The 12,740-nt window shown below is 38.9% G+C and overlaps 1 protein-coding gene across 10 annotated transcripts in view; it reads right to left on the minus strand.

Moving 5' to 3' along the window:
- The window catches only part of LOC140669659 (nephrin), a 380,112-nt gene that overhangs the window by 335,193 nt on the left and 32,179 nt on the right, over positions 1-12,740 (minus strand). For 9 of the 10 annotated variants that reach the window (XM_072899677.1, XM_072899676.1, XM_072899678.1 and 6 more), the window contains one exon: positions 4,342-4,421. The exons of the other annotated variant lie outside the window; for it this stretch is intronic. In XM_072899677.1, the coding sequence (XP_072755778.1) occupies positions 4,342-4,421 (80 nt within the window). Of the gene's footprint in view, positions 1-4,341; positions 4,422-12,740 lie in introns of those variants that run through there. 10 annotated transcript variants of the gene reach the window in all.

The raw sequence follows: 12,740 nt of genomic DNA on the forward strand, positions 1-12,740 counted from the left end.
CACAATTATATAAAAATAGAACATTTTAAATATATATTTATATTGATTTTTATATTTTTATATCCACACAGACACATAAGAAAGATATTGAGTTCATTATTATTATTTAACATTTATGTGTTAAAATATAAAATGTTTAATAATAAATATTTAGAAAAAAAAGAGAGAGAAATGATAAAAATATGTAAAATTATAATCATATATATAGTTTACAAGTGTAGAGAAAAAAAACTTAAAATCCATGGACGTGCTAGCGTTGCTAGGACAAACTCTGACTTTAACGAAGAAGTTTATATCCTTCGTAATATTTTCATACGATAAATATTGCCGTGCGGCTCACGTTACGCGATACTTCAACGCTGACATTTATCTACGGAATTGCCTGTCCTGCTCGTGCACGCTGACAAATGCTGCGCAATGTTAGTACATACTAATGAAAATTTCATTTAAACAGGATTAGACGACGTAAATACTAATTATTATCACGGAACATTAAACTTACGACTAGACGAACTGACGAGATCGAAAAAAAAGTTACCCTCTTTACTACACATCTTAATTAACGGAGTTACCTTTCTTACCTGACATAACTTCATTATCTTCTTTAGCAGATATAATTTTCAAAGATTAAAGATTTATTAACGAGACCCGACATGTCGTTATTCTTACAACCATATGCATGCTAGTCAAAAAAATCACATGATGAAGAACAAAAAGATGCTCACCCAGCCAGTCTCATTCAGTCGCAATTAGTAAGGTGAAAAAAAGTGTATAATACGTTGAAATTGAGAAAACCAATTTATGTGCGCAACTTCTATATTTCGTGTTAGAAGTAACTTTAGCTTAAAGAGAGGGTATACGGTACGGGGGTGGGGGGTGGGGGGGTAGTCTGAAAGCGGAGATGGCGGTTATAGGGCCTGAAAGTTGCCGCGCGAGAGCGGCGGTAGGCAGTGATCGAGCGGTCGCGACTTAATGAAACTCTTAAGTGCCAACTATTAATATGGCTTCCAAGTTACCGAGAGGCCCGCTGCACTTCCGTCCTTCGCGTCCGCGTTCCCCTCCTTTTGCTATCCCATCGATTATAAGTTTCCCAGAGAAACAGCCGTATCGCGCGATTTCACGGGGAAAAAAGTGAGAAATTAATTTTATTTATTCTCTCGTATATTTTCTGTTGCTATAAAAAATGCATCAAAAACAAACAACGAGATCTATTTCTGTTAATCTGCTCTTTCCAACTCTACAAATATCATAATGTACATGCCTACTTATTACTTTATATTTCACTAAATTATCTTATAGCTCTTCTAAATACGGCTATAAGTACTAATTCTAAGTAAATCATAAAGAATCGTTATCGTACAGGATACTTGTCATCGTATAAACGGAATGTCTAATTACAATGTCAATAACTATTATCAAATTATTAAAAACCTATTGAATGTCATATACATATATTGTCCATGAGAATAAAATTAATTTTGTCATTTGAGAATATACTACTCCCGAGGATCGCAATGAATTATTATTGAATCGGTTCAGAAAATATTGTGCAAACTATACGACGTAGGCAAGAGATGAGAATAAAAATTGGAAAGTGTCAACCATTATCCCAATCAGTTGCTTTCAGACACGGGAATTCAGCGACATTTTACGCTCGCATCCGCTAAGCGTGCTAAACCGAGTTCACGCTTTGTCGCGCTTTTCAAGCAGCTGTCACGCAAGGCGATCGGCTACCGAGGTTCGCGTCCCTGTCCCCAATTTGTCTTTGAATGAAAAATTGATCCGGTTAGCGGCTGTGTTGCAGCTTGTCGGAAATTGCGAGCCGAAGAGGAAACTGGTGAGAACCGGAGAGATCGATGACGCGCGACGATATTTTATCCGTCGCGATACCATCGTGACGACGTCTCTACAACCGAATCGCGCTCCTTCGTGTGTTCGAATAATTATTTCCAATCTCGAGATTCAATCACCTGGAGTAAATTAAAATCCAGCAGAATTCCTGCTTCCTAAATCGTCATCCCACCCGCGATTGCCGTGATCGGCACCCGATTATAAAATATCGTGAATCAAGGTAACAGCTTGTAACGAGATGATATTATATGAATTTAATTAAACATAAAGTAGAAGTTTCGATATGAATATCGAGTGAAAGTAAATTTTCTATGTAAAATTAATTTCAGCAAAAATTTTAAGAGCAAACTAGACGGATCAATTATATCAAAAGTTAATAAACGTAAAACATTGTAAACATTTTCAGCCTTTGAAAATATAAAATTAATAATTAATTTGTGAGTTAAAATTTGTCCTCAGGCAGAATTAAAATTTTTATTTTTATGAATTTTTGTGTAAGTTACTATAAAATTTCCGTGGTACAGTCACTAATAAAAAGAGAGTTCGATATAAGAATAATCTACAGGGCAAATCTTTACTTTAACTCATAAATTAATTATTACTTTTATATTTTAAAAGGGTAACAATACTTTGCGCAATGTCAAATTCATGAATCTCGAACTGTATTAGATTTAATTAACTTTTGATATAGCTGATTCATATAGTTATTCGTTAAGCAAATATAACGAAGATTAAAGAACCTTTCATTATAATAATAAATCTTTATCTACAGAATGCTTTAATTCTTAATGTACATTTCTCTTATTCAATTTTCTATAGCGCTCGGTACCCCAACTAGGACTGTTTCTGACAAACGTTCTCGGACAATAAATGGCTCGAATACGCCGTTTATCTGAGACTGACGGCACTCGTGCTTTTAGTTCACTTTGCGGGCTGTGCATTTTTCGCATCCGCACGCACGCAGACGCGCCGAAAATTCGCATCCGCTGAGCATTAATCGCTTTGTCGTCACGCCCGATACCGATTCTCCTTCCTCTCTACTCCGTTTTCCTTCTCTTTTCTCCCCCTTCTCTTCCCCTTTTCCCAATCTCGTTGGCGTGCGCGGTTTTTCGATTCGGTCGCGAGACAATGAAGTCCTTATCGCCAATGGCTATCGCCACGAATGCCGAGCGAATCGGCCGCAACCGGCGGCCGTTTCTTTTCTATTTTTATCTCTCTATATAAATATATATTTTTTTTTTGTCTCTTTGGTTTACACCGGGCCATTCGCAGCTTTTACCGCAAACGTGGCACCTTTGACCGCGACGTGTCGACAGCAACAACACGCGCGCCGACTCGACAAAATTTTCCCGATTCTACGAAAGCCATTGATAACCATTCCACTTTTCTCGTTTTTAAAATTATCAGTTTCAAAATATGTTGCAGCAATGTAAGATAAATTGCGTGCTTAATGATATACATTGATTTTAGAAATCTATCGATACAATATTGTGAAAATTTAAATAATGCTTAAATAAATCACTTTCCTCAATTGTAACTAAAAGCTAAAATCTTCCTTAATTAGCATCAGAAACTTTGTAATTTAATTACTTTGAAATTGTAAGTTGCTCTGCAAAGTGTACAAGAGTACTTGTATTTTGTATAAATGATTAATTTTATATGCGCCAGCACAAAATTATTTTTTTCTACTACTAAAAAAATATTTCTTAATTAGTATATTTTAACACTTTATTCACAAAACCAAAGAGAATTACATAAATTTTTCATAATTAACATAAAATAATTTTCCAAAATTAGAGAAATGTATGTAATATGTTATATTCTCGTAATACTTGTAAAAAGAATTACATATATTTTTCTGTCTTTTTCCAAAAAATATAGTTTTTAAATAAAGTATGCATTCAAGATTGAAAAATTTTTCAGACTCATCTGCAGATAAGTATATACATGTAAAATAAATAGTTTAAATAACAATTTTCTTCTCTTGGCGATACTAATAATCTTTTAACGAGTGCGCGTAAGTTGAGCGTATGATTACCTCGTCGGCCCGGACGAAACACGTGTCGATCGATGTAAGTACATGCCTCTTACAATTAGTTCCAGAAATAGTCGCGTCGCGCATGCTTAACAACCCTGCTTAACTTTTAATAGACTCGATGGCCTAATTATGAGCCACCGCGAAGTAACGAAGTCTGTCGCCTTTACACAAGCCAATGTATTTTGGAATATACATCGTCTCTCCAAATATATACCAAAAAGGAAACATCTAAATGCTCTTACGATGTGTCAAGATATTTAGGCAACGCAAATTATATTTAGCATTTAAATTAACTAATTTATCATTTATTTAATTACTGTTTCAAATTTCTAGAAATAACCTAATCCGAAAACCATTTAGCATTCTATCGCCGCACTTATACGACAAATAGATATCGTAGGTAAAGAAAAAAAATATTTATGCAGATATACCCAAGAAATAAATTTACTCACAGGGATTGCTGCGCATCCTGTTATCGTGGTCGTCATCCAATCTCGTCGGTCGTATTCGCAAGAGAAAAAACTCTGATAATCTGAAAATATACGCAAATCAAATCCGATTGCTACTTTCAGTGCTAAAGTTTTGTATCAAAGGCAGAGGGATGCAATGCTGTTAAACAAAGATATATGGCTGACCGAACCGAAAGCGCAAACATGCATACATACATAGGTGGCTTTGATGAAAACACGTCCACCATTTTCACGAACCGAGTCGACCGGATTGAAATCGATGGATACGCGCTTCTCGAAACATGGAATTCATGCCGATCGGTACAAAGTGGCGCGCGAGACGATATCGAAACTGCATCAGCCTTGAATAGTGGTTAAAGCATCGCCTGCAATTCAACGCACCCCCGCGTACTTGATCGCTCATTGAAGGGAACGATGGGAGAGGTCGGTATGATACGGAGAAGAGATGAATACGGCAAAGCACCCATTAATTAATTAGTCGCCAAATCGACCAATCGGCCGATCTCGCGAACAATCAATGAACCGAATCGACCTGTCGCTGATTACAGAGGACGTGTACGTACGTCCTTGCGCGGCGGACCGACTGTGATTCGATGAGCCGAGTATTGTGCGATTTATCGCGATCCACGAGTGCTACGAGTAATTAAACGGATAATAAGGTAAAAGAGAAGGGAGACGGAAGAATGCAAATTTCCTCCTTCGTCGCATTTATTGCTAAAAGGCAAAAGAAAAGTATGCAAGATTTTCAAAAATTTTAAACACAGCGAGTAAAAAATTATTATGTAAAATTATACGACACGAAATCGTAACAATTGACAAATAATGTCACCTCCATGTTAAATCTGTTAAATTATTAATAATTATTATTAATTTACATCGGAATCACCATCCCGACATTGGAACCGCAATCTTAATTATATACAAATGAATAATACAAAGCGATTATTAACATCCAGAATTAAATGATGCTTAACTTGTTACTAAATCCGAAACTAACTCGCTGCCGCTATGTAACCGACGCCGGTTAAACTCATCGTAGATCTAACTCAAAGTTAACCAATCCCAGGCCAACCGCTGCGCGGTGGTCTGGCCATCCACAAAATTGTTATTTAAAGATAATTTTAGAGGAGGAAATTTCGATGGACAGTTATTTCAGTGCTGTATTTTATTTTAGCGGTAATTGCGCATATAGATTGCGACCGAAGAATAACATACGTAAATGTTAACAAGCGCATATTATAAAATACATTCTCCTAAAATAACGTAAACGACATAAAATTAATCAAGCATACAGAATATCTCAATATTTAAAGGATCGCATTCATGATATGTATTTTTCTGAAAAATTGTAATAATTATAACATCTATAGCAAAATCAAACATTCAATTAAAATTACGAGTTTTGAAAAATTAAATAATTCACTCTAACCATTCTTTTCTAGTGACATTGAAATTCTTGATTAGATGGAAAAATTTCTGTCAATTTTTCCGTTTCATTAATTATATATTCTTGTACAGCATTTTCAAAGAGAGAGAGAGAAGGAAACGCTCACGTTTAAATAATCATGTATTCACCCTTCAATCACGTATAGCAATTACAAGTTAATCAATTCCACGATCGACGGAGAAAGTTTGCGAATCGAGATGGCACGGAAAAGAGAGAGAGAGAGAGAATACGCTCCTTGCACATATAATTAAAGTAATACTTATCAAAGACGTTAGGTCTTACATGAGAATATGAGAGTGATTGGAAATTTCATTAAACCTGTTTCTTCGATTCTCAATTATTCGATTCCTGTCAATGATCCTAGTATGTAATTTTTTAATTTTTAATATCTTAATATTTTATTAAAAATATATCTTTATATCAATGTTTGATATAATCCAGTCAGTCTGAAAGCGCTATTTGGCACATTTCCAAAAACATCATGCAAATAAGCTATTATATTAACAAAGTCTGGCGATGAATTATCTTCGCAGTAAATAATACTGAAGGACGGACATTTCGCGAACAGGCGGCCGGTGGAATGCGCATTAGCTCGCACCTTCCTCTATCCTCGTAGAGATTTATTATCTCGACAACTTCTAAAGAGATACGTTATCTCACGTAGCGTGGTTACTCTTCTTCCGTAACTAAATCGCAATAAGATATACCGATCAAAGTCACAATTTAAAAACTATATCGCCAGCGAGAATCAATATATATGGCCGTGAACTCGGTAGCGTGCTCAAAATCATTAAAAATTAAAAAGCAATACAATAAATGAACATGATCTGTTAAGTATTTTTAACAAACTAAAAATTAAAAGTTATTTGCGCTTTAAAACTTGTCATTAATATAATATTGATCTGAGTTTGATCAATTTTTCAATAGGATCTTCAAAATAAGAATGCAATTTTTGAAAAGAGACGGCCTACTATGTTCGCGCATTTATTACCTCAATGACGAAAAAAGTCAAACTATTCTATAAATGGTAGCGTAACGTAGATGGGAAAAATATCTGCAGCGCACAAAAAGTATCGGATAAAATTTATTTTCCGCACGAATTCTTCGCACACTCCGTGAAGGAAAAATTCCAGAAATTGATCGGCGGCGAACCCTTCGCGATGTGAGAATGCCACCGATACCGTTGACGACGACGACGACGACGACGACGAGGACGAGGACGAGGACGAGGACGAGGATGAGGACGAGGACGAGGACGAGGACGAGGACGAGAACGACGACAACGACTACGACACGACGATGGGAAGGTAATAAGGTGGCCGTTTGTCGCTCGAGGTGTCAAATAAGCGCATCGAGGCACCCGTTAGCGGCGCGCGACTCGATCTTTTTCTCAACACGCCATGCCACATTGGCTGCTGACACATTCCACCGAGCTGTCTTCGTATTCTCGATCCTCTTTCCGCCCGCGGCACAACGCATAGAATAATAAGACCGGGCAGTTTCGACGTATATTAAACGCGAAAGAGACGGACGTATTTGTGAAGCATCGAAACGATACGATATACAAGGAACACGTGCGTTGCATTCAATATGCGTAATATAGTCGCAAACATTTGGTTGATATCTTTTTTTAGATAAATCAAAGCGAAAAAGTTGCATTTTCAATTTATGGAATGTCACACATTATTCTCGACTAATGCAGAATACATATTTATTAAAAATAATGTAAGTATTTACTCATCGTTACGTTTAGATTAAATAAAAAAAATTCTGTTCCTTACAGTTACATTATAACATCTAAGAGCTGATCGAACGGGATCGAGTTAAGAGATGCACATGTATTTTTTGCGGCGCAAACAATATTTAAAGAATAATTAATTTTCCTTCAATGCCAAGCGAATCCAAGCGAGCGTTTTTGCACGTACTTAGTCGGTCGTTACAGAAACAGCTCGACGTCGCGCGTTCCTCCCCCGGGACAGACATTATTACCACGAGCGTTACCTTACCTACCTACCTACCTACCTATACCTAGTTGCATATGTACAGAGTGGATGCATTAAATGGTCGAAGTTCGCGCGTCGAGTTCCCGAGAGTTCTTCTATCTTCCCGGCTAAGTTCACCGAGTGTCGACGCTCGATAAAAGTGTTTCTCTTTCCCCGTCCCGCCCCCCCCCCCCCCGCTCGAGTTTATACCGCCACCAAAGCCACGCCCGACGAACTTTCGGCTTCTTGACCAGGCGGTTACGCTTCTTCTTCTTCTTCTTCTTCGTCCTCATTTTTGAGACGCCCGCTCGGCACCCGCGATAACGGAGAAATCGCGCGAGCGCACGCGGTCGTCTTACATCCCGCTCTAGGGAGGAACATTAATAATCCAAGCGCCAACTATGCCAACTTACTTTGCCCAGCATATCGTAGTTACCTCTACTTAAATTATTGCCCACGTATGAGTTATTCGTTATAATAATTATGTTACAATTCGTAAATTCTCGTTACAGTATAATAGAGTGTAACTATGAGATATTATAAAGCCATTTACAATTATTTACCTTATTAAATTCTATATCCTTATTTTCATACCGAATAGAATTTTAACACCGACTTTTAGTTGTAGAAAAATGTATGTTTTCGAGACCATTGTGTACGTGTGTTTTAAAAGGTGTGAAACAACATAGTGTCCAATTAAATTCTCGTAAGTAGCCTTCGAGAAAGTAGACTCCAAGAAAAAGTAGATTTTAAGTTGATCAAAGAATTTTTCGTAGATGAAAAGAACTACAAAGGATACAACATAACTTTCTCGTATTATAGAATATTTTATAAACTTGTATTAAAAAAACCTCAGGCGATGTTTCTTTCTAATGAATTTTGCGACAATCCTTTTTAACAGTGAAAATTTCATTGGACGCCCTTCTGTTCCCTTGAAACTTTCAAATTTTCAACTTTGAATACCTCAACAACTATATCCGGGATTAAAATTCCGAAATGCCTCGCGGTTTTTTAAACGCAAAAACGTCGCATGTACGGCGCCGGCGTCTACACAATAAGAATGTATCCAAAAAGTCCTAACAGGGCGCGAAAAGCGAGGACGTCTGTGAAAAGCCGCGTAAATCCTACTCTCCCTCTCTCGCTATTTACAGCATTCGACGGCAACGCCTACGCACGTGTACGTGCATTGTGTACGTGCATACATACACGCATACGTACATACCGTGCATACATACACATCCACAGGATCGCGCCCGAGAACGGTAAATTAACCGCGGCGCGTCGAGCGGGACTTTATAATCCGGAAATTAAAGGTGTATTATATCCGGAGAGACCGAGTAGAGTGAGGGTAACCGGGGGGGGCGGGGAGGAGGCAGGGGGGAGAGGAAGAGAAAGAGAAGGATGAAGGGGGAGTGAGAGAAAGACCAGGGAGACGTGAGCCGCTAGCCAGCCTCGTGCCGTCGAGGGAGACTCGACGAAGGTGCTACCAGCGCCCATAGCGATATGCCGTCGGGCTAACGGAGAAGGGTGAAAGAGAGAGAGAGAGAGAGAGAGAGAGAGAGAGAGAGAGAAAACGATAGAAAAGGATAGTCGCTCGAGGATTATATACGGGGCGAGATAGAAGAACCGAGAGAGAGAACAGTGAGGGGGAGAGCGGTAACTTTTCTTATAAGATCTAAAGTTTCCGCGTGCGAAGGCTCGCCGCCGTTCGTTCTTTTCCGCTTCTTCCGCTTTGCCGGTATCCCCTCCCCCCCTCCCCTCCTCTCGCAATCCTCAACCGTTTTCCGTTCCGCACACATACACACACACACACACACACACACACACACACACACACACACACACACACATACACACGCATACTCTCTCACCGCCTGTGCCCGGCAGTCTCTCTATGAAGCGAGGCAAGGCGAGTTGTGCGGCGGGAAATATTAGAGCTTTTAAACGTCGTTATTAGTTTGCACGGTAAGCCGAATAACTTTCAAGCTACCGCGAGCGAGCGAGCGAGCGAGCGAGCGGCCGCGATACCGTCGAGACGGCAAGCTATACGGCTGCTCCATTGCTGCTCGTTGTTGCTCGCCCTGGAATCTCGTCGAATAACAATTTGAGTGCCGTTTACGGCAAGGGGGATTCGGGTGATTAACGTGATCTCCGATAAAACAGGACCGGCGCCGGTATCGCGCGACCGGTTGTGCTCCCCGGAGCGAGGAGAGAGGCGCGATAACGAGAGAACACCGAAAGGATTCGCCTTCGGATCGAATAATAAATCGCCGGCGATTACAAGAGGTATTCCCTAAATAAGGAAATGAAAACGTGCTCCCTTTAAATATCTCGTCGAAATATATCCGTGTGAATTCTCTCATTTTCATCCCCCCCCCCTCCCGAATGTAATCTGTTGGAGCGCCCTTTAAACGCCGCGAGAACGAATCGGGTTAATTTTCATCAAGTTTACTTCGCTTGATTAGCGAAGAACAGCGCGACAATAGACTATCTCTCTCTCTTTCTCTCTTTTCGCGGCCAGAGCACGGGAGAAATTAATTTTCACCGGGGACAAAAGCGCTTTCGGAGGAACGCGATTTCTTGCATCGCGCTCACTTAAAACGATATACGTTCGCAAAGTTTCGCCGCGACCACCCTCGGGTCCTTCGATTCCAACTTGCGAAGGGGGAGGAAAATAGTAGACACGGCTAACGCAGCAACTTTAAAGTATAAGTTATTATTGGTTTAACCTGGATTGGATATCCGGTTTCCAATCAGCACCGGGAAAGAGGTATCGCGCGAAAAGGAAGAAAGAGCAGGAGAGACAGAGATCGGACGGGAGAGAGGGAGACGAGAGTTAAAACCAACACGCCTCGCATCGATCCGTTGGCGACGGCAAACGCATTAAAAGCGCATCTAACATCTACCAGAAAGACGTATCTATACTACGTAGATGAATTATTAGCTTCTCGGAGATTGCGCCTTGACAGCGCAACGAGAAACGAAAATATATTTTCATTTTGCCGCGCGTGGAGCCAAAGACGACGTGAAATTTGCGAGAGATAGTACAAGTACAAAGCAAAGCAAAACTGTAAGGTTTCTTCTAACTCTAAAGTCGATATGCGTGAGAGTTATATAGGAGAGATGGGACGCCAAAAAAAAAAAAAAAAAAAAATAGAAAAAAAGGGAAACGCGACACACGTTTCGCTCGTTCGTTATAAAACGTTATTCGTTTTATCCTTGACGAAAAAAAGTGCATCCGATCTCGCGAGAGCCGTTCGTCTCCGGTAAAGCAACCAAGATTTCGGCGACCTCCCACACTTATGCCGGTCAAATATCTTTTTTACACAGGATAATAGCTACAAAACTATCCTATATCACATTATATCACCCTATTGGGATGCCTCCATTTTACTCCGGTGGCACATTCAAAATTTTATACAGGGCGGCGCGAAGCTAAAGAATTGTAGAATTTGCCAGTCGCAATACCTAGTTGTATCGTTCTTTCTCTCTCGTAAAATTCACATCGCACGTTTTCTTCTCGGAGGGAGATTTTTTTACTTCGTAACACAGTTCTTTTTCACATTTTGCGCAATCGTGCCAACGATGCGTTTCAATTTCGCAAATATAAGCGTATAATATCTACTCGCGAGATATGTGAAACGTTTCGCTATGCATCTCCGTCGGCGAAATTATTAAGGGCGTATTCGGGTATATCGAATTATACTTGGGCGCGTGTCTGGCGTACGGTGATTAGCATGACACAGGATAGCGCGCGAGCGCATAGAGGATTCGCATAGATATGCGTCGTATACGACTGGCTGGTCGGCCGACCGGACAGCCGTCGGTACTTTATATCGCGGATGCTCATGGACGCGAGAGATGCCCGACGCATTCGTGAACAGCCGAGAGGTATGAAGTATAGTTAATGCTTGCCAGAATTTCCCATGTGGCACGCCACGCCGCGTTCCTGTATTTTCTCGCGTGCCGCCTACGTGTGGCATTCTATTCGCGCGCACGTTGCGCGCACGTGTGACGTGTATGAAAGCGAGCGAGCAAGAGCTCGCGTGAAATGGTGATCTTAACTTTTTGTAAGACGGATGGCACGGAGCAAAGGGGTGGAGGAGAAAAAAAAATAGCGCGAGCGTGATGAGAAGGTGACTAGAGAGGAAATGGCATGAGAGAATATCCGCTACAATTTAAACAGAGTACTATTATAATCGCATCGCACGATTCATATTTTACATTTGTATGCTATAATGGGAAACCTGTCCGTTCGGCTGTCAATTATTCTATTATAGTTAGAATTAAATATTCGAATTTTAGAATTGCTTCTGTTCAAAATGATCAGAATCATCGATAGGAGGAATATGTAAAGCATATATAGACATGTATAACTCTGAAGAGAAATATATAATTTTATTCAAAATTATGAAGAAATTGTAATCTTATTTATATTTAATATAATTAAATTATTCTAGTTATTGTTAGATGGAGTACTTCTAATCAAAATGATCAGAATCGATGAAAGAAATATGTAAAGTATATATATAATTCTAAAAGGAAATGTATAATTCTATTTAAAATATTAAAGAGATTATAGTCTTATTTATATTTAATGTAAATCAATTATTCTTTATTTAATTATCTTTACCTAACAATAAATACTGTTACTGATAAATATATGCTACTGATCAAAATGATCAGAATTGATGAAAAATAGAAGCACTATAATTCTATTTAAAAGTATGAAGAGATTGTAATCTGATTTATATATTTAATTTGAAATATCTCATTTATATAATATTTAGCATACACATATAAATCTATTGTTTTATTTTGAATTTTTTATCGTTATATTTACCTTCGTATTTTTTGGCCCATTATTATAATAAATGGTACATTGTTTATAAATATTTTGGTATTATTTGGAAGAAAATTATATAAAGAGAAAAAAGAAGGAAAGGGAGAGA

The sequence above is a fragment of the Anoplolepis gracilipes genome, chromosome 9, assembly GCF_047496725.1.
Source record: "Anoplolepis gracilipes chromosome 9, ASM4749672v1, whole genome shotgun sequence".
Taxonomy (NCBI): domain Eukaryota; kingdom Metazoa; phylum Arthropoda; class Insecta; order Hymenoptera; family Formicidae; genus Anoplolepis; species Anoplolepis gracilipes.